The sequence below is a fragment of the Salvelinus sp. IW2-2015 genome, unplaced genomic scaffold (genome assembly GCF_002910315.2).
Source record: "Salvelinus sp. IW2-2015 unplaced genomic scaffold, ASM291031v2 Un_scaffold16356, whole genome shotgun sequence".
NCBI lineage: Eukaryota > Metazoa > Chordata > Actinopteri > Salmoniformes > Salmonidae > Salvelinus > Salvelinus sp. IW2-2015.
This window is the reverse complement of record NW_019957548.1, coordinates 54,187-77,537: the sequence shown is the minus strand read 5'-3', so window position 1 is coordinate 77,537 and position 23,351 is coordinate 54,187. Positions and strand designations below refer to the sequence as shown.

Sequence of the window (23,351 nt, the reverse complement as noted above, 5' to 3'; positions counted from 1 at the left end):
ACACCCTCGCTGCACCGAATCGCATATTCGTCAATATTGTTGTTGGACGCGATGCGGAACATATTCCAATCCGCGTGATCTAAGCAAGTCTTGAAGCGTGGATTCAGATTGGTCGGACCAGCGTTAACAGAACCTGAGCGCGGGAGCTTGTTTTTGAGTTTCTGTTTGTAGCTGGAATCAACAAAATGGAGTCGTGGTCTAAGCTTTTCCGAAAGGGGGGCGGGGGAGGCCTTATATGCGTCGCGGAAATTAGTATAACAATGAATCTAGGGTTTTTCCAGCCCTGGTAGCAACAATCGATATGCTGATAGAATTTAGGGAGTTTTGTTTTTAGATTAGCCTTGTTAAAATCCCCAGCTACGATGAATGCAGCCTCAGGGTGTGGTTTCCAGTTTACAAAGAGTCAGATAAAGTTCGTTCAGGGCCATCGATGTGTCTGCTTGGGGGGAATATATACGGCTGTGATTATGATTGAAGAGAATTCCCTTGGTAGATAATGCGGTCGACATTTGATTGTGAGGAGTTCTAGATCAGGTGAACAGAATGACTTGAGTTCCTGTGTGTTGTTTGATGATCACACCACTTCTCGTTAATCATAAGGCATACCCCCCCCCTCTTCTTACCGGAAAGATGTTTGTTTGTCGGCGCGATGCATGAAGAACCAGCTGCTGCACGACTCCGTTAGCGTCCCTTGAGTTAGCATGTTTCCGTGAAGCAGAGCACGTTGCAATCCTGATGTCTCTCTGGAATGCTACCCGTGCTCGGATTTCATCAACCTTATTGTCAAGAGACTGGACATTGGCGAGTAGTATGCTAGGGAGTGGAAGCGCGATGTGCCCGTCTCCGAAGCCTGACCACGAGACCGCCTCGTTTGCCCCTTTTCGGCGTCGCACAAGGGTCGCCGGCTGGGATCAGATCCATTGTATTGGGTGGAAGGCAAAACACTGGATCCGTTTCGGGAAAGTCATATTCCTGGTAGGAACGATGATGAGTTGACGTTAATCGTATATTCAGTAGTTCCTCCCGACTGTATGTAATGAAACCTAAGATTACCTGGGGTACTGATGTAAGAAATAACACATAAAAAAACAAAAAACTGCATATTTTCCAAGGAACGCGAAGCGAGGCGGCCATCTCTTTTCGGCGCCGGAAGTTCTAACATGTTTTTATTGGTCAGTTCACAACCATGTGAAACAAGACTGGGAGAGCAAAAAGGCACTATTCTTGATAGAGAATCATACTGGGCCATTTGAATGTTAACACAACAAACACCTCACGTATAGCCTAAATATCACTTATTGGTCTACCAGTTTTTCATTTATTACCAGTAAATCTTCATTGTTGGGCCTATAACTCATTATGAAGTCTCTTCGGCTATCTGATGACAATAAATTGTGTTTTTGAAAAAAGCTCATAATTACTCTTGGGCAGGAAACAGCCTACTGATTTCACTTACCAATAAATATGTTTGATTATTATAACTCATGGCATCTATTTGACTATTATCAGACATCAAGGTGAGACCCAGATGCAGACACAGGAGGCAGATAGTAGGACTCTTGCAATGTTTATTAATCCAAAGGGGTAGGAAAGAGAATGGTCGTGGACAGGCAAAAAAGGTCAAAACCAGATCAGAGTCCAGGAGGTACAGAGTGGCAGACAGGCTCATGGTCAAGGCAGGCAGAATGGTCAGGTCAGGCAGGCAGGTACAAAGTCCAGAAACAAAACCAGGAAGACTATAAAAAGGAGAATGCAAAAAGCAGGAGACCGGGGAAAAAATGCTGGTTGACTTGGAAACATACAGGAAGAACTGGCATAGAGAGAAAGGAAACACAGGGATAAATACACTGGGGAAAATAAGCGACACTTGGAGGGGGTGGAGACAATAATGAGGACAGGTGAAACTGATCAGGGTGTGACATCAGATGATGACTGTAACGATCGTCGTCATATTCCTCCTCCTCGGATGAGGAGGAGCATGGATCAGACCAACACGCAGCGAGGTATGTTGACATAATGATTTATTAGACAAAACGACGAAACACGAAATAACACTTTAGAAATACAAAATAACAAAACGAACTAAACAGACCTAAACTTACGAACTTACATGAAACGAAGAACACAGGAACAGACAAACCGAAACAGTCCCGTGTGGTAACATGTACTGACACGGAAGACAACCACCCTACAACAAACAATGTGAAACCACCTACCTTAATATGGCTCTCAATCAGAGGAAACGTAAACCACCTGCCTCTAATTGAGAACCATATCAGGTCACCCATAAACCAACATAGAAACACATAACATAGACTGCCCACCCAAACTCACGCCCTGACCGACTAACACATACAAAATAAACAGAAAACAGGTCAGGAACGTGACAATGACAATAAAATTGTGTTTGGCTCAATTTAATTATTCTGGTATAATTGGGCAGCAATCCAGCTTAGAATGAAGTGTATTCTAGAAAAAGAATTAGCAATAAAATACATCACTAATATGACCATCATAAAACCACTGTACACGACAGACGAAAAGAAAATGGCAAATTAACTTTATGACTTCTACATAAAGTTTGACTGAGATTACTTATCTGCCAAATGTGTTAACATGCTCAATGGCTGTGACCCCAAGTTAGAATTTAACGCTGGAGAGGCCACAAAAGTCTTTAAGCATACAGGCAACAGGCCTGATGGCGTCTCTGCTTTGTGCAGAGGAACTTACACCCGCCTGGGTCTCTGTCTTTCAGAGGTCTGTACATTCCCACACACTTCCACCTCTGTAGAAGAAGGTGATCATCACCCCTCTTCCCCAAAAACCTTCTCCCAAAGAAAACAAAGACTGTAGGCCTGTTGCTCTGACCTCCATTGTAATGAAGTGTCTTAAAAATATCATGGTGAGTAAGCTTCAGTCAGACTAAACACACTTGACCGAGCACGCCCCCATTCTCATCAGCGTGGCTGTAGTGGAGCAGGTTGAGAGCTTCACGTTCCTTGGCGTACACATCACCAACAAACTAACATGGTCCAAGTACACCAAGACAGTCGTGGAGAGGGCACGAGAAAACCTATTCCCCCTCGGGAGACTGAAAAGATATGGCATGGGTCCTCAGATCCTCAGAAGGTTTTCAAGCTGCACCATCGAGAGCATCCTGACGGGTTGCATCACTGCCTGGTATGGCAACTGCTCAGCCTCCAACCGCAAGGCACTACAGAGGGTAGTGCGTACGGCTCAGTACATCACTGGGGCCAAGCGTCCTGCCATCCAGGACCTCTATACCAGGCCGTGTCAGAGGAAGGCTCTAAAAATGGTCAAAGACTCCAGCCACCCTAGTCATAGACTGTTCTCTCTGCTACCGCAAGCAGTACTGGAGCGCCAAGTCTAGGTCCAAGAGGCTCCTAAATAGCTTCTTCCCCCAAGCCATAAGACTCCTGAACAGCTAATCAAATGGCTATGGAGACTATTTGCATTTTCTTAAAACGGCATTGTAGGTTAAGGGCTTTGTAAGTAAGCATTTCACTGTAAGGTCTACACCTATTGTACTTGGCGCATGTGACAAATACAATTTGATTTGATTTGACTGTTGGACACGTAACCGTCCAAAAACAAACGCGGCACTGATGAAGCAATCCTCAGCATAGTGCATCTCATACTGCAACATCTGGAGAACCCAAGGCCTATGCTCGACTGCTATTTTTATGGATTTTAGTTCATCATTTAACATCTTGCAGCCACATATCCTCCTCAGTAAGCTCAGACAGATGTCAGTCAAAACGTATACCATCAGGTGGTATCACTGATTTCTGACCAACAGGGCCCAGCAGGTCAGAGTGAACGAGTCACTGTCTGGGAACAAGGTCATTACGGTGCCACCTCAAGGCTGAGAGTTCACCCATCCTATTCAGACTGTATATACATGAATATACAAGTAGACACCGTGATAACTACAGTGGCAAGAAAAAAGTGTGTGAACCCTTTGTAATTACATGGATTTCTGCATAAATTTGACATAAAATTTGATCTGATCTTCATCTAAGTCACAACAATAGACAAAAAGAGTGTGCTTAAACTAATAACACAAAGTCTTGCTTTTTGTTGTTGTCTATATTGAATACATCATTTAAACATTCACAGTGTAGGTTGGGAAAAGTATGTGAACTCCTAGGCTAATGACTTCTCCAAAAGCTAATTGGAGTCAGGAGTCAACTAACCTGGAGTCGAATCAATGAGACGAGATTGGAGATTTTGGTTAGAGCTGCCCTACCCCATAAAAAACACTCACAAAATTTGAGTTTGCTATTCACAAGAAGTATTGCCTGATGTCAACCATGCCTCTAACAAAAGAGATATCAGAAGACCTAAGATTATGAATGTTTGCCTTGCATATAGCTGGAAGGGGTTACAAAAGCACCTCTAAAAGTCAGTCCACGGTAAGACAAATTGTCTATAAATTGAGAAATTTCAGCACTGTTGCTACTCTCCTTAGGAGTGGCCTACTCAATGAGGTTAAGAATAATCCTAGAGTGTCAGCTAAAGACTTACAGAAATCTCTGGAAGATGCTAACATCTCTGTTGACGAGTCTACAATACGTAAAACACTAAACAAGAATGGTGTTCATGGGAGGACACCATTGCTGTATGTCTGAAGTTCGCAAAGAGCATCTGGATGTTTCACAGCACTACTGGCAAAATATTCTGTGGACAGATGAAACTAAAGTTGTGTTTGGATGGAACACACAACACTATGTGTGGAGAAAAAAAGGCACAGCACACCAACATCAAAACCTCATCCCAACTGGAAACTATGGTGGAGGGAACATCATGGTTTGGGGCTGCTTTGCTGCCTCAGGCCCTGGACAGCTTGCTATCATCAACGGAAAAAATGAATTCCCAAGTTTGTCAACACATTTTGCAGGAGAATGTAAGGCTATCTGTCCTCCAATTGAAGCTCAACAGAAGTTAGGTGATGCAACAGGACAACAACCCAAAAGTATATCAACAAAAGTATGGCTTCAACAGAAGAAAATACGCCTTCTGGAGTGGCCCAGTCAGTCCTGACCTCAACCCGATTGAGATGCTTCTTAGGACAAAAAGGCTTCTCAACAGTTTTTACCCCCAAGCCATAAGATTCCTGAACAGGTAATCAAATGACTACCCGGACTATATGCATTGTGTGCCCCCCCCCCCCCAACCCTCTTTTATACTGCTGCTACTCTGTTTATCATATATGCATAGTCACTTTAACTATACATTCATGTACATACTACCTCAATTAAGCCGACCAACCAGTGCCCACGCACATTGGCTACCCAGGCTATCTGCATTGTGTCCTGCCACCCACCACCCACAAACCCCTCTTTTACACTGCTGCTACTCAGTTTATCATATATGCATAGTCACTTTAACCATATCTACATGTACATACTACCTCAATCAGCACGACTAACCGGTGCCTGTATGTAGCCTCGCTACTGTATATAGCCTCGCTACTGTATATAGCCTCGCTCCTGCTATTTTTCCACTGTCTTTTTACTGTTGTTTTATTTCTTTACTTACCTATTGTTCACCTAATACCTTTTTTGCACTGTTGGTTAGAGCCTGTAAGTAAGCATTTCACTGTAAGGTTCACCTGTTGTATTTGGCGCACGTGACAAATAAACTTTGATTTGAAATTGCGGAACTGAAAGTTTTGTAAAGAGGAATAGTGCAAAATTCTTCCTGACCGTTGTGCAGGTCTGATCCGCTACTACAGAAAACTTTTGGTTGAGATTATTGATGCCATAGGAGGGTCAACCTGTTTTTAAATCCAAGGGATTTTATGTAAAATTTATGCAGAAATCCAGGTAATTCTAAAGGGTTCACATACTTTTTCTTCCCACTGTATGTTGTCCAGTTTTCTGACGATACTGCCATTTTAGGTCTAATGTATAGACATTGACACCACTGTGTATATATCAGAGATACAGAGGTTTGTGCAGTGGTGTGATGACCACCACCTCATCCTAAATGTCAAGCAAACTGAGGAAATGGTTTTTGACCCCATATCTGTTGGCGACCACTCACCTGTGGTGGTCAATAATGTAGACATTACTCAGCGTCACTCTTACAAATGCTCTACGGTCCAACAACGCCTTTATTTTCTGCTTAGGTTTCAGATTTTTGGAGTCTAACAGAAGCTCATGCTCCTATTCTACCAGACTGTCATGAAGAGCATTCTATTCTATGGCATTTCAAGTTTGGTAACTTGTCAGTTACCTTAAAATCACGATTCAATCGCCTGGTCCAGACAGCCAGGCAGGTGATGGGAGTGAGGTAGCACCCGTCACTGTAGACGGTCGTTGGACAAGAAAATTATGTCAGACCCCTCCCATGTACTCCACCCAGAGTTTTAGTTTCTCCCCTAAGGCAAACGCAACAGGGTTCCTCAGTAAGCTGAACAGATCTTCTGTAAGCACTCCTTCATCCCCCTGTCAGTCAAACTCAAAAACAGTGCAATGTGATATATACTGTATGTAGGTCTGATTAAATAATCTGTGATTTAGTGGGATATGTATGATGTGCAATGTTTGTGATTGAATGTATTGTTACTGTATGCAGCAGCTACAGTTGAAGTTGGAAGTTTACAATACACCTTAGCCAAATACATTTAAACTCAGTTTAGTGGATCACCCATTTATTTTAAGAATGTGAAATGTCATAATAGTAGAGAGAATGATTTATTTCAGCTTTTATTTCTTTCATCACATTTCCAGTGGGTCAGAAGTTTACATACACTCAATTCATATTTGTTAGCATTGCCTTTAAATTGTATAACTTGAGTCAAATGTTTTGGGTAGCCTTCCACAAGCTTCCCACAATAAGTTGGGTGAATGTTGGCACATTCCTCCTGACAGAGCTGGTGTAACTGAGTCAGGTTTGTAGGCCTCCTTGCTCGCACACGCTTTTTCAGTTTTGCCCACATATTTTCTATAGGATTGAGGTCAGGGCTTTGTGATGGCCACTCCAATACCTTGACTTTGTTGTCCTTAAGCCATTTTTCCACAACTTGGAAGTATGCTTGGGTCATTTTCCATTTGGAAGACCCATTTGCGACCAATCTTTAACTTCCTGACTGGTTGTTGAGATGTTGATTCAATATATCCACATAATTTTCCTTCTTCGTGATGCCGTATATGTTGTGAAGGGCACCAGTCCCTCCTGCAGCAAAGCACTCCCACAACATGATGCTGCCACCCCCGTGGTTCACGGTTGGATGGTGTTCTTCGGCTTGCAAGCCTCCCCCTTTTTCCTCCAAACATAACGATGGTCATTATGGCCAAACAGTTCTATTTGTGTTTCATCAGACCAGAGGACATTTCTCCAAAAAGTACGATCTTTGTCACGATGTGCAGTTGCAAACCGTATTCGGGCTTTTTTATGGCGGTTTTCGAGCAGTGGCATCTTCCTTGCTGAGCGGCCTTTCAGGTTATGTCGATATAGGACTCGTTTTACTGTGGATATAGATACTTTTGTACCTGTTTCCTCCAGCATCTTCACGAGGTCCTTTGCTGTTTGTTTTGGGACAGATTTGCACTTTTCACACCAAAGTACTTCATCTCTAGGAGACAGTTTGTACAGATGAACGTGTGGTACCTTCAGGCGTTTGGAAATTGCCCCTAAGGATGAACCAGACTTGTGGAGGTCTACAATTATTTTTCTGAGGTCTTGGCTGATTTCTTTGGTTTTCCCCATGATGTCAAGCAAAGAGGCACTGAGTTTGAAGGTAGGCCTTGAAATCATACACATGTACCCCTCCAATTGACTCAAATTATGTCAATTAGCCTATCAGAAGCTTCCAAAGCCATAAAATMATTTTCTGGAATTTTTACAAGCTGTTTAAAGGCACAGTCAACTTAGTGTATGTAAACTTCTGATCAACTGGAAATATGATACAGTGAATTATAAGTGAAATCATCTGTCTGTAAACAATTGTTGGAAAAATGACTTGTGTCATGCATGAAGTAGATGTCCTAACTGACTTGCCAAAACTATAGTTTGTTAACAAGAAATTTGTGGAGTGGTTGAAAAATGAATTTTAATGACTGCAACCTAAGTGTATGTAAACTTCCGACTTCAACTGTAGTTTAGCTAGCTAGCTAGTTAACGTTAGTTTGATGAGTTGATAATGTTAGCTAACTGTTGCTCAACGCAAACAAGACTCTGTGATGATATCTACTTTAACAGGCTAGGTTAGCGAACGTTAGCTTGGTAGATTAAAGTCATATTAATATTAGATAGCAATAAAAAGCTAGTATATGTACACCAAAGACACAGACAAAAGTGAATGGCAAAATGTTTCGCCTAACTGAAATTCTTTACTGTCATCTCTACTAACCAAGACCATGATAAAGCCTCACTGAAAGTGTGAAACACAGCATACCAAGCAGCCCCGGATTTTGTGTTAAACGTCCTACAACAAAGCTTTCTTAGTGTCCAACAAGCTTTCTCTGCCCTTAACCTTGTTCTGAACACCTCCAAAACAAAGATCATGTGGTTTGGGAAGAAGATTGTTGTTCTCCCCACCGGTGTGATTACTACCTGTGAGCGTTTAGAGCTTGAGGTAGTCACCTCATACAAGTACTTGGGAGTATGGCTAGACGGTACACTGTCCTTCTCTCAGCACACATCAAAGCTGCAGCTTAAGGTTAAATCTAGACGGCTTCCTCTATCGTAATCATTCCTCTTTCACCCCAGCTCCCAAACTAACCCTGATTCAGATGACCATCCTACCCATGCTAGATTACGGAGACTCTCGAGCAGCTAGATGTTCTTTACCATTTGGCTATCAGATTTGCCACCAATGCTCCTTATATGACACATCACTACACTTTATACTCCTCTGTAAACTGGTCATCTCTGTATACCTGTCACAAGACCTACTGGTTGATGCTTATTTATAAAACTCTCTTAGGCCTCACTCCCCCCTATATGAGATACCTACAGCAGCCCTCATCCTCCACATATAACACCCGTTCTGCCAGTCACATTCTGTTGAAGGTCCTCAAACAGTGGCGACCCGTCATTGTGGGGCAGAGCCCCACATTTGTAGCTAAAAATAAATAAATAAAAAATTTAATTGGGGGGGTTGCCTGTTTTGCATATTATTTTGGCATTAATATGGGTCACATATCAGTGTGCAAACAATGTGAAAGATAAATAAATAATAATTGAGTTAATAAAGCCGCATACAAACATGGTCTCTTTTTTGCTTTCTTGAGTAAGGCAGGTGCTTCAGCCTAGCTCGGTGCTTTCTTTGGTGGTGGGGCAGCCAGCGGAAAATACGGAGCATAAGGGTTGGTAATGTGCTCTTGTTGTGCCGTGATTGGCTCAGTGTTCTGTCACTCATGGAGACACTACGTCAACGCCAAATCTAAGGGTAGAGCTCGAAAATTCAAGCCCCCTGGGTGCTGCCATAGAGTTACATTAGAAGTGCCCCTCCAAGAAGGCTCAAAGTCATTGGCCATAGATAAAATAACATCAAATCATGTTATAGCTACAGTAACTTTGATTCGACTGATCATGTCAACATCATACATTCAAAATCTTAGCTGGCAGTCTTCATCATGAATTAAGTCGACAATCTACTGGCAAATCCTTTTTAATTCTTGTCATATGAAGAGAAATAATAAAGAGAAATTATAGATAAAACTTATCGGTGCTCATTGGCCATTGGACATAAACATAACACAACAAGTTGGATGTCGCAAATTCAAAAATGAATTATTTGGAAGAAAGCAGTGGCTAACTGCAAGCATTGCAAAGCAATCACTAGTCTGCTATTCAGTGGAGTGTCTGTGTGGTCCCAAGTCTGGGTTTAAGGGTCTCTTTTTCAAGCTTAAAATTATACAAATTATTCCAGGTGGTATCACAACAGGTCATGATTGGGAGTCCCATAGGGCGGCGCACAATTGGCCCTGCGTCGACCGGGTTTGGCCGGGGTAAGCAGTCATTGTAAATAAGACTTTRTTCTTTAACTGACTTGCCAAGTTAAATTAAGGTTAAATAAAAAATGTAATTCAACATTGGCCAATCTAGCATTATTTCTCCCGTGCTCAAAACAACTGTTAACTCGGAACTGGGAAATCTGACTTCAGTGAGTTCAAAACAACTGGGAACTCAGGAAAAAACTAGCTCCGACTGGGAAAGTACGTTTTGATTGGTCATCCGACTTGGAATTGTTGTTGTTTTTTCCGAATCCCAGTTGTCTTGAAAGCACCATAAATCCAGGGAATGCCAGACTGGAACGAGCTGCAAAAAAACACTCAGACAGTTTTATCCTCATCTCTTCCTTCAAAGACTCAATCATGGACACTCTTACTGACAGTTGTGGCTGCTTCACGTGATGTATTGTTATCTCTACCTTCTTGCTTTTGTGCTGTTGTCTGTGCCCAATAATGTTTGTACCATGTTCTGTGCTGCTACAATGTTCTGTGCTGCTACCATGTTTTCATGTGGTGCTGCCATGCTATGTTGTTGTCTTAGGTCTCTATGTAGTGTTTGTTGTGTCTCTCTGTCATGATGTGTGTTTTGTCCTATATTTACATTTTTAATCCAGCCCCATTCCCGCAGGAGGCCTTTTGCCTTTTGGTAGGCCGTGATTGTAAATAATATTTGTTCTTAACTGACTTGCCTACCTAACTAAAGGTTAACTAAAGAAATACATAAATAAATAAAAGCCACCCAAAACGTTCTTGTGACAACAAATGTGCCCAATTAGCTGATTCGCTTGAAATGCGCCCACTTTGGTTGATCGCCCACCTTCTGTTAACACGCCCACTTTCAGAGACACTCCATGTATGCATAGCATTTACCCATGACAAACTAAAAGGTCATGTGATATTAGATATATCACGCTAATCAACGTAAGACCTTCCGTCGAAGAGGTATTGACGCGCAAACTCCGATATATCAAACGAAAAACAATTTTGTGCGATACCTTACCCAACTGTTGTAAAGTTTTGTCAACAATGTGGCTGTTTTTGTTTCTGACGCTGGTTAGCGTGTGTTGCAAGGCAGAAGTTGTCCATGCGAGATCCAGGAACTCTGTCAACAAATTCGCGATGAGAAGGACTTTGAGGTAACGTTAGCATGACCGGTTTAGCAGAAATGTAGCCCGCCATGCTCCTGTTAAAACAGGGTAGCATAATAAGTGATGGAACTACTTGAGAGTTTAGGCTGATAGCCCCATTAAAATGTGACACTAAACCATGACATTTGGGTGAATTCGTGGGTGAGCGTTTCACTGACAAACTGGGCTAATGGCAAGGGCCCGACATTTTTGAGATTGCGCTGGCTGGAGGGATGGACCGCATAAATTTGTGTAATCCAATATTGCAAGCTCTGCTATTGCTACAATTTGTAATACAAGTAGTACGTTGTCAGTTTTACATACCCTAATGCTGTTTTGTATCTTAATGCATCTTGGAAATATAGAATTGTAAATACAGATACAGTAGGTGAACACGTCAACTACGAATATTGATGATAAATGTAAGCTTAATTTTTTTTTGGTAGRTGTTTAATAGCCATAGTCACAAGCCACACTTGCTCTCATTCAGTGCTGTATCGTCCTGCCTGACAAATGCATTAGGTTGAAAATGTTTTTAATGTTGTGGCTAGTGTAATCTGCTCTAAATGGGTTTAGACATTGGAATTAGATTTTTTGGGGGTCCAAGTTTCCTTGAAGGATGTTGTATCTTCAGCCCCTACTGTTGTAATTAAGTCAGGTCCACCACAGATTATTTTTGGGACCACCATGGATTTTGCATCAAATCCAATATTGTGTCTAAAATCCAATATGTCTGCAATAAGTCAAATTTTATTGGTTGCATACACATATTTAGCAGGTGTTGTTGCGGGTGTAGGAACACAAGCATTGTAGTAATATTTAAAAATTCACAAGAATGTAATTAATTCATATATAATATTAGGACGAGCAATGTTGGAGTCTGGAGTATAAATACAGTATGTAAATGTGATGGGATGTATAGACATTATGGACGCTGTGGATAGAATATTTGGTATATGTAGGGTAGAATATTGTGTGTATATATACAGCAATAGTTGAATAGGATGGCCTTGACTAGAATACACTATATACATATGAAATCAGTAAAACAGTATTATTGTAGTGACCAGTGTTCCATGTCTATGTACATTGGACAGCAGTCTCTAAGGTGCGTGGTAGAGTAACCGGACGGTAGTCGGCTAGTGACATGGACTAGTGAACTTATCCTCTGCAGCAGAGGTAACTCTGGGCCGTCCTTTCCTGTGGCGGTCCTCATGAAAGCCAGTTTCATCATAGTGCTTGATGGTTTTTGCGACTGCACTTGAAGAAACTTTCAAAGTTCTTGAAATTTTCTGGATTGATTGTCCTTRGTGTTGTAAAGCAATGATGGACTGTCGTTTCTCTATGCTTATTTGAGCTGTTCTTGCCATAATATGGACTTGGTCTTTTCCCAAATAGGACAATCTTCTGTATACCACCACTCCCTCCCACAACACAACTGTCTGCTTCAAACACTTTAAGGAAAGAAATTCCACAAATTAACTTCACAAGGCACACCTGTTAATTGAAATGCATTCCGGGTGACTACCTCATGAATCTGGTTGAGAGAATGCCAAGAGTGTGCAAAGTTGTCATCAAGGCAAAGGGTGGCTATTTTTAGAATCTAAATTATAAAATATATTTTGATTTGTGTAACACTTTTTTGGTTACTACATGATTCCATATGTGTTATGTTCCATAGTTTTGATGTCTTCACTATAGTTTGTATGCCAAGCCGTTCGAACGCCACAGATGTTTTTGCGACAAGAACAATTTTCGGGATGTCTTATGGTCTGACACACAGCTCTAGCTCTGCCACCTTTTGCTGCAGATGCGACATTGGCGGATGTGGTGGATTGAGATGCAGGGCCATGCAATGAAACAGATATACTACAGTGCATTTGGAAAGTATTCAGACCCCTTCACTTTTTCCACGTTTTGTTACATTACAGCCTTATTCTCAGATTTTTTTTTTTTCCCCCATCATCATTCTACACGCAATACCCCGTAATGACAAAGCAAAAACAGGTTTTTGAAAATGTTTGTTAATAAATGAAGGAGAAAAAAAACAATAATAAGTCGTCAGATCTTTTACTCAGTACTTTGTTTAAGCACCTTTGCAGTGATTACAGCCTCGAGTCTGGGTATGACGCTACAAGCATTTTGGTGAGAAGGATGGAATTTGTCAAGCAGGAAGAGATATTTCATATCTTGCTGTGCTTTGTAAACACAGATCTACATTTTTTTTATTGGATCTACTGCTCCAGCATCAGACTAATTTTGTGATTCAGTTTCACTTCTCCACTCAGATGACAATTCACGAACAGCGTTCTATCAGCAGACAGCTACTTTTCTCTGGTACTTTTCTCGGTTTAGCCAGATAACTTTTCTCCGGTAAAATGAAAGATTAACTTTTAAGAAAAACATTAGGAAATGTAGCTTGCTACATTCTTTCTATGATAAAACAGAAATGTTAGCCATGCATAGATTTAGCAAAAAATACCTTGCATTTTCATTGTAAGCTCATTTAGTCTAATTGTGTGGATGGCAGCCAAATAGTGTTCCACTTTTGTTGTCATCGGATGAAAAATGAAGCTATTTTCTGCCTGTTTTTACAGTAATGTTTTTTTCTGTGAAGGGAAACTTATAGATCACGCTATTGAAGCAAAAATAGCACTCTTGACCTTCAATAGAAAACCATGTGAGGTTATTCGTTGAAATTATCCAGCCAATAGTGTTTCTTCATATTGGCTGTCGCCTGTCTGCAATAAACATTTTCTCAGAGATATGAGTTGATAATAAAGAACCTGTAGTCTATTTATCGGCTGTTATATGTAGTATAACTAACTGTTAAGAGAGCGCAAAGGGTTCATGTCAACCACGATTGCCAATATCATTGTGTGAATCATTTGCGCACGCTATCGGTTACAGTTGAACAAGCTAATCAGTTTGTCTGGAGTGGCCGCTAGGTAAAAGTTTGTGCATAAATGCAGTTTTTATAATGTAATAATTTAGCAGCGTAATCTGAACACGTGTGTAGGGAGTAATTGTTATSTATTGGTCTTCACAACATAATTCAGCATATTGATTATGAATTAAAATCAGTGTTTTGACACTCAGCTATAAATCAAAAATGCATGACAACAGGAAGCAGCAATAATCATTTTTAACTTCTATTTTAGGAATATAAATTGTACTTCTAACATACATTTTTTAACAGGATTCTACTTAATCAGTTAACTACTGAATGAGCCCAAAAACATGCTATGATTTATTGATTTAGATATGAACGAAATCGTGCAAATATGTTTGTCTAGCCTAGATTCAGTAAAAAAAAAAATGTTGACACGACGAGGCTTTGGAGTTCCTCACCTGCCACTGGTCTCTTTGCTTTCAGGTGTTTGTGTTTGATGTGGGCAAGAAAGCATGGAAGTCATATGATTGGGGAAAAGTGACAACTGTTGCTGCATTTGGGAAATATGATGCTGAACTCATGTGCCACGCCCATTCGAAAGGCGCACGGCTAGTCCTGAAAGGTAAGGTTAGGCATCTCAACCATATGCCAGTGTGCACTTGATCGCCTCCATACATGGATTTGAAAGGAAATGACTGGTATTTGGAAACAACCTAGCCCAGGGTTCCTCAACTTGGCGGCCCAGTGATTTTATTTGGTTCCCCAAACAAACATTTTTTAAACTATTTTTTATTGTTGGACATAATACAGTGAAAACACCAACAAATCAGCTCCAATAGTTATACAGTGCATTCGGAAAGTATTCAGACCCCTTTTTCCACATTTTGTTACTTTTGTTAACACTCAGGGATTTCACCATGAGGCCAATGGTGACTTTAAAACAGCTACAGAGTTGAATGGCTGTGATAGGAGAGAAGTGAGGATGGATCACCAACATTGTAGTTACTCCACAATACTAACCTAAATGACAGAGTGAAAAGAAGGAAGCCTGTACAGAATACATGCATCCTGTTTGCAGTAAGGCACTACAGTAAAACTGGCAAAGAAATGAATGTCTTGAATACAAAGTGTTATGTTTGGGGAAAATCACTGAGTGTACCACTCTTCATATTTTCAAACATGGTGGTGGCTGCATCGTGTTATGTGTATGCTTGTCATCGGCAAGGACTAGAGAATAGAACGGAATAGATGTAAGGATTTAATTATTGGAGTTCATCAATACAAGGGAACTAGGGGTTTGGTTCTCACAGTATCTTGGTTTATTTACTTCACTTTTCATGAACTCTGTTCTGCTTTTTTTTATGAATAGAAAGTTTTGAGTTGGTACACAAAATAAACACCTTTTTACAATTCAAAATTGCAACCAAATGTATACAATAAAACATACAAATATGCATACTTTTTATAGCACAGAAAATACAATATTTAAGCAAAATCCTGTAGAGAGTGTGATTTAACCTAAAGAACCGGTTCCGTAAACCATACAAAATAAATTATAATTTTGCTTTAGCAAAATAACTTAAGTCTCTTTCCTTTACAGACAAAATGTAGAAAATAACTTTATGACAGTAAAAGTCCCTCTTTAAGACCTTAATCCACATAACCAAACATTTGTAAAAAAAAAAAAAAAAAAAAAATTATACAAATACTACAAAAAACACTCCTTTTAGACAGTACAGACTTGTCACAGCAAAACAAACTTGTGAGCACCAAAACTGTCAATGTCACCTCAAGCCCACAAGTCCCTTGACAACTTTTAGGGACCCTTCAAAGTGCTTCTAGCATTTAGCTTTTGTTTTAGCGTTAGCTAGTATCTTCATGTTACTAGAATTTTCTTCTTAGAATATCAAATCCAATCCTCTCCAAATAGCATTAGTTACAGAACCAGTCAAAAGTTTGGACACACCTACTCATTCAAGGGTTTTTCTTTATTTTTACTTTTTTCTACATTGTAGAATAATAGTGAAGACATCAACTATGAAATAACACATGGAATCATGTAGTGACCAAAAAAAGTGTTTAACTTTTTTTTTTTTTATATATTTGAGATTCTTCAAAGTAGCCACCCTTTTGCCTTGACAGCGGTGGTAGCAATTCTATAGGAAGAGAGAATGCAGATTCTTTCAAACAACACTTTATTATAAGATTTGCAAACCTGGAGAATCAACTATCCACTCAACCGTGCCGGTTCAATGCTTTTATAGAGAAGCACATCACTTTTGTATACGTGGCAGTCAGCAGATACTGTGTAAAAGGCAATTAGTCTGTGCAGATTTATGATGGCATGAGGTTGATAGTCCGAGGGCTCACCATCTAACTGCATTCACAACAACAAATACTATATTGTGCTCCTTTCTGCAAGTTTCTGTAGATGGTAAACCCACGGGATGTCACATGCTGCGGTCGCACACAAACGGACTTTAGCTACACGCCCAGTCTTATGGCTAAGTCCCACAAAGACAAGTTTGTATCAGGTTAGAAAAAAACACAAACATATAACAAGACAATTCTTTAAAAGTAAAACATGGGCTAGCATGAATAATTATATTTTCCACAACACAGCTTTGCACACTCTTGGCATTCTCTCAACAAGCTCCATGAGGTGGAATGCATTTCAATTAACAGGTGTGCCTTGTGAAGTTAATTTGTGGAATTTATTTTCTTAATGCGTTCGTGCCAATCAGTTGTGTTGTGACTAGGTAGGGGTGGTATACAGAAGATTGCCCTATTTGGTAAAAGACCAAGTCCATATTATGGCAAGAACAGCTCAAATAAGAAAAGAGAAATGGCAATCCATCATTACTATAAGAATGAAGGTCAGTCAATTCGGAAAATGTCAAAGACTTTGAAAGTTTCTTCAAGTGCAGTCGATAAAACCATCAAACGCTGTGATGAAACTGGCTCTCATGATGACCGCCACAGGAATGGAAGACCAAGAGTTACCTCTGCTGCAGAGGATAAATTCATTAGTTAAGTGCACCTCAGATTGCAGCCCGAGTAAATGCTTCAGAGTTCAAGTAATAGACACATCTCAACATCAACTGTTCAGAGGAGACTGCGTGAATCGGGCCTTCATGGTCGAAACCACTAGCAAAGGACACCAATAATAAGAAGAGACTTGCTTGGTCCAAGAACATGAGCAATGGACATTAGACCGGTGAAAATCTGTCCTTTGGTCTGATGAGTCCAAATTTGAGATTTTTGGTTCCAACCGTTGTGTCTTTGTGACGGAGAGTAGGTTACCAGATTATCTCCGCATGTGTGGTTCCCACCGTGAAGCATGGAGGTGGGGGTGCTTTGCTGGTGACACTGTCTTTTGAATTCAAGACACACTTAACCAGCATGGATACCACAGCATTCTGCAGCGATACGCCATTCCATCCGGTTTGCGCTTAGTGGGATTATCAACAGGACAATGACCCCCCCCCCCCCCCCAAAAGAAAAGCTCCAGGCTGTGTAAGGGTTATTTGACCAAGAAGGAGAGTGATGAAGTGCTGCATCAGATGACCTGGACTCCACAATCACCCGACCTCAACCCAATTGATGGTTTGGGATAAGTTGGACCGGGGAGTGAAGGAAAAGCAGCCAACAAGTCCTTAGCATATGTGGGCGCTCCTTCAAGACAGTTGGAAAAGCATTCCACATGAACCTTGAGAGAATGCCAAGAGTGTGCAAAGATATCATCAAGGCAGAGGGTGGCTACTTTGAAGAATCTCAAATTATAAATATATTTTGATTTGTTTAACACCATTTTTGGTTACTACATGATTCCATATGTGTTTTCATAGTGTTGATCTCTTCACTATTATTCTACAATGTAAAAATAGAGAATCACTTGAATTAGTAGGTGTGTCCAAACTTATGACTGGTTCTGTACATTCTACACGATTCTGTGCTTCAAACTTTGTGCAACAGTTTGGGAAAGGCCCTTTCCTGTTTTAGCATGACAATGCCCCTGTGCACAAAGCGAGGTCATACAGGAATGGTTTGTTGAGACTGGCCTGCACAGAGCCCTGACCTTAACCCCATCGAACACCTTTGGGATGAATTGGAATGCTTTCTGCGAGCCAGACCTAATCAGAATTGAGTGATATCCCTCAACTACAAGGTCAAAATTGCCATACTGGGGGGGGGGGGGGAATAGCTTTTGCCTTTTTTTAAATTGCTTCTTGCTATACAGTCATTTGGAACATTGTGGTAAAATTGACATTTGAATTAATCAAAATATTTCTATACCGCCTAGCCCTAGATGAGCCTAAATTTCCTAAATGCATTTGTCAGTGTTGTCWTTTTTTTTTTTTACTGTAGGTGATGTGTCCATCCCTGAAATGGTGGACCCTGCCAACAGGACAGCATGGATCACAAGCAAAGTGGACTTGGCCAAGAGGCAGTTTATGGATGGCATCAACATAGACATTGAGCAAGAGGTGGCCGACTCCTCTCCAGAGTACTACACCTTGACAGCACTCGTCAAAGAGACCACTGAGGCCTTTCATAGAGAGATCCCAGGTTCCCAGGTGAATACAATAGTGTATCCTAGTCATACCAGAACAACAACTTGGGGTGTAGGGGATATGTTGGCGTGTAGGCTAATTATGCTCCGATTCACGAATGAAAGCAGGCAATTTTGGTTAAAAGTAAATTGATTAATCCAACCTTACAATCTGCATACCTAAGCTTTTTTGGGTGTCACAACTGAAAACACCAAACAGAAGAAAATGAACTGAAACAGGGAGGGACTACATGAAACTGTCCAATAAGAAACGCTTGTTTTCGTTTTACTACGATATGCCCTAATGCAGSGGTTTTCAAACCTCTCCTTGGGGACCCCTAGCCATTCCATGTATTTMAACTATTCCAGAGCTAGCACACCTGATTCAACTTGTCAACTAATTATCAAACCATTGATTAGGTTTATCAGATGATCTAGTTCAGGGCTACAACAATAGTGTGGATTGTCTGGGGGTCCCAGAGGAGATATTTCAAAACTACTGCCCTAATGAATAGGACCCAGCATCCTCCGTGCCCTTAACTTACCCTCTTCTCCTGACTCATTCTCAGGTGTCATTTGATGTTGCCTGGTCGCCCAAGTGTATAGACGGGCGCTGCTACGACTACGCCGCCATTGCCGAGTCCTGCGACCTGCTATTTGTGATGTCATATGATGAGCAGAGTCAAATATGGGGCGATTGTGTTGCGATGGCAAATGCTCCATTCAATCAGACACAGTCAGGTAAGTAATTTGTGGAGAAGGACCTCTAGAAGCCCAAACCAGAAGCCATTTTATTGCAGTTATTTGACTTAAAGCTAAAAACTACGGATCCCTAGCCATTACTTGTCATGCTGAACAGACTAATCCTAACCTGCTATGGCCTTCTTCTTTTATTCCAGCGTATGACCAATATTTGGKGATGAAGATAGATCCAAAGAAGCTTGTGATGGGAYTACCATGGTATGGCTATGATTACCCTTGTCTCGACTTCTCCCAGGTGAATACTCCAAAATTGAACTTCTCAACTTTACTGGAGTGTATCAATGTTTCCCTCTACTGTGGGAATCAAATCAACATATTACCCCCTTTCAATGCACAATACCGTAACAAATCTAACTATGCAAGACAGTCTGTGATTTGGTTTTTTGGCGAGTGCCTCGTCTGAGGATGCTATTGCATTCACAGGCACGAGCGATCGCAAGTAGATGCGCTTGTTTTTGAGATCAGAGCCTCATGTAGCCACGTGTGCACATTTGTTCATATTCTTTGCTAGTTTGTGAGGTTATTAGCCCAGTTATAGCTTATTTCTGGTCAGCAATGGGAATGATGGCTTCCTACAAGAGCACAAAACATGTACATTTCTAGCCATCTTTGGAAATCGAGTCAGGTAAATAGCTTTTTTATGTCTTAAAGAGGCGTGTTATATTTTGAGACAAACTTGAATAATCTAAGAAGCCGATAGGTAGAGGGTAGCATACATTTTGTCAGGATCTTCTCTAAAGTCTCATGGATTGTAGGCCTACATTGAACACGTTGGATGCTACTTACTGTAGCTGTATCATGGAACAGCTATTTCAATAGCTATTTCCATGTTAAAATGTTACAGGATGCATTTTCTCTGTTTTTGATGTTAGGCCACTCTGGTAGGCCTACATTATGATCAAATAGCCACAGTAGCCTTCTTGGCCACTGTTAAAAAGTTTAACTTGATTGGTGTCCACCTGTGGTAAATTCAATTGATTGTACATGATTTGGAAAGGCACACACCTGTCTATCATTCTTAAATGAAGAAGTTTTGGAACCACCAAGCCTCCTCCTAGAGCTGGCCGTCAGGTCAAACTAAGCAGTCGGGGGAGCTGGTTACTCTGACAGAGCTCCAGATTTCCTCTGTGGAGATGGGAGAACCTTCCAGAAGGACAACCATTCTGCAGCATTCCACCAATCAGGCCTTTATGGTAGTGGCCAGACAGAAGCCACTCCTCAGTAAAATGCACATGACCGTCCCCTTGGAGTTTGCCAAAAGGCTCCCACGGACTCTGACCATGAGAAACATTCTCTGGTTTGATGAAACCCAGATTGAACCCTTCTAGCCTGAAATAAACTTTGCACCATCCCTATGGTGATGCATGGTGGTGGCAGCATCATGCTGTGGGATGTTTTTCAGCGGCGGGGACTGGGAGACTAGTCAGGATCGAGAGAAAGAGGAACAGAGCAAAGTACAGAGTGATCCTTAATGAAAACCTGCTCCAGACCGCTCAGGAACTTAGACTGGGGCAAATGTTCACCTTCAACAGGACAATGACCTTAAGCACACAACCTGACAGAGCTTGAGAGGATCTGCAGACAAGAATGGGAGAAACTCCCCAAATATAGGTGTGCCAAGCTTGCAGCGCCATACCCAAGGAGACTCGAGGCTGTAATTGCTGCCAATGGGGTTTCAACAAAAGTATGAGTAAAGGGTCTGAATATTTATTTGTAAATACTATTGTTGTGTATTGTGTGTAGATTGATGGAAAAAACTATCGATTTTAGAATAAGGCTGTAACGTAACAAAGTGGAAAAAGTCAAGGGGTCTGAACATTTTCCGAATGCACTGTATGTTCAGGAGTAAAAATTGGCTTAACAAGTCACATTGAAATTCAAACACGGATTCAACCACAAATACCAGGGAGGTTTTCCAATTTCTCGCAAAGAAGGTAACTATCGGTAGATAGGTAAAATATAAATTTACGCTTTGGATGGTTTATTAATACATCCACAGTTGCTGGAGAGGAATGAAACACACAGGGTTTCCAACAGAGTTTTTAATGGCTGTAATAGGGGAAATACTACCTCATTGACAGAGTGAAAAGGAAGCATGTACAGAAGAAAAATATTCAATAATATGCATCCGGTTTCCAGTAAGGCACTACCATAAAACTGCAAAAAAAATCTTAACAAATTTACTTTGTACTGGATACAAAGCATTATGTTTATGGCAAATCCAACATACTATACACATCACTTTTCAAGAATGGTGGTGGCTGCATGTTATGGGTATGCTTTATCATGTTTTTCACAATAGAGCTAAGCACAGGCAAATCCTAGCGGAAAACCTGGTTCAATCTGCTTCCTAGGAGCTCAGATGCAAAAATGTAATGTCCACGTTTCGACAGACAAGCTGTCTTCATCAGGGTATATCAATCTGCTTTTGACACTGGGAGACAAATTCACCTTTCAGCAGGACAATAACCTTACAATCTGCTTACCAAGATGACATTGATGTCCCTGAGTGACCTGGTTGCAGTTTTGACTTAAATCTATGGCAAATAAATGGCTGTCTAGCAAATAATCAACACCAATTTTTTGGTAGCGTATTTTAAAAAGAATGTGCAACTGTTGTGCAATCCAGGTGTGCAAAGCTCTTAGACTTACTCACAAAGACTCACAGCTGTAAACGCTGCCAAAGGTGATTCTAACATGTATTGACTCAGGGGGTTGAATACTTATCTAATCAAGATATATATATTTTTTTTTTTTCTCCACTTTGACAGAGTATTTTGTGTAGATCGTTGACATAAAAATGAATTTTCTATGAATTTTAATCACTTTTTGTAACAACAAAATGTTGAAAAAGTCAAGGGGTGTGAATACTTTCTGTAGCAGGCACTGTACCAGGAAAAAAATGAGCAGGACGATGTTCTCACTGTCTCAACTATGTGTGTTTTTTTCTCTAATTAGGAAGGGGTGTGCTCCTTAGCCAAGGTTCCGTTCCGGGGTGCACCTTGTAGCGATGCAGCTGGCCGTCAGATCCCTTACAGCTTTATGATGAAACAGATCAACGGCTCTCTGTCTGGCAGGCTGTGGGACGAGGTCCAGCTGGCTCCCTACTACAACTACAAGGTATGGAGACACATTGTATTGAAAGTTTGAACAAGTAGCCTAAGCCCATTTGTCTGGGCTGCTGGTGACAAATGACAACTCAACACAAGCTGCAGCCATTTCGGGGGAAAGGCTATTTATGTTAGATTGAACTAAGTCACCTCACAACAAATCGCTTCCTCCAAATCCAATAAAACACTCTAGCTCAAGTTGAACTCTCGCCAAGGCTGCAGTATCCTCCTTGTTCGCAAATAGGGTGCCATTGTCGCTGTTGCCCCGTAACAACAGAGTTTGTGAACTGAACTATCATCCACAGGACCAAAGGGGACAGATCCATCAGGTGTGGTACGACGACCCAGAAAGCATTGCCCTGAAGGTGGCATATGTACGAGAGCTGGGCCTGAAGGGCACGGGAATGTGGTGCGGCAACCTCCTGGACTACAGCAACAACCCAGTTGCCCGGGAACAGAGTCGAGACATGTGGAACGCCCTCATGGGCTGCCAAGACGCTCAGTGCTGAGAAGACTGCCTTTCCATTGGATCCTCACTGCTATTTGTTGCTAGTCAATAGATGCTTTTGTTCGAGGACAGAAGTGGGACAGAGGAACCGTAACGTGTCTTCCCTCTTGAGCTCAGGAATGCGTACTTGCACTTCTATTTCATAGTAGTTTTTTTGTATTGCAATTGTAAAAACATGAGCCACTTTAAAACTTTATGTTTTGTACAAAGAATCATGCCATCACAGATGCACTCAAAATGGTTGATTGTCAAACACAGCATTGTGCCGCTGTCTGAATCTTACAAAACAAATTTGGCTTTGCCATATAAGCGCTTAATAAATACTGTGATTTGCATATGCCAGTGGATTTGAAGAAAACAAACATAAATAACMCCTACCAACAACACTTAACTGTTGTACTTGTCTTTTCTTT

General features: G+C 41.1%; 2 protein-coding genes across 2 annotated transcripts in view; one reads left to right on the top strand and one right to left on the bottom strand.

The window, feature by feature from the left end:
- LOC112080517 (protein tyrosine phosphatase receptor type T) overlaps positions 1-3,868 on the bottom strand; it is a 265,993-nt gene extending 262,125 nt beyond the window's left edge. Inside the window, exons 1-2 of the mRNA XM_070442613.1 lie at positions 3,815-3,868; positions 2,938-3,022 (exon numbers count right to left, since the gene is read on the bottom strand). Coding sequence (XP_070298714.1) covers positions 2,938-3,022; positions 3,815-3,868 — 139 coding nt within the window. The remainder of the gene's footprint in view (positions 1-2,937; positions 3,023-3,814) is intronic.
- A 7,015-nt stretch (positions 3,869-10,883) lies between these two features.
- ctbs (chitobiase, di-N-acetyl-) lies at positions 10,884-23,324 on the top strand. The gene is given in 8 exon segments (XM_024146308.2): positions 10,884-11,061; positions 11,064-11,122; positions 14,490-14,628; positions 18,375-18,583; positions 19,128-19,299; positions 19,458-19,555; positions 22,279-22,440; positions 22,736-23,324. Coding segments are annotated over 8 exon segments (1,092 nt in total). The 5' UTR covers positions 10,884-11,012; the 3' UTR covers positions 22,940-23,324.
- The last annotated feature ends 27 nt before the right edge of the window (positions 23,325-23,351 follow it).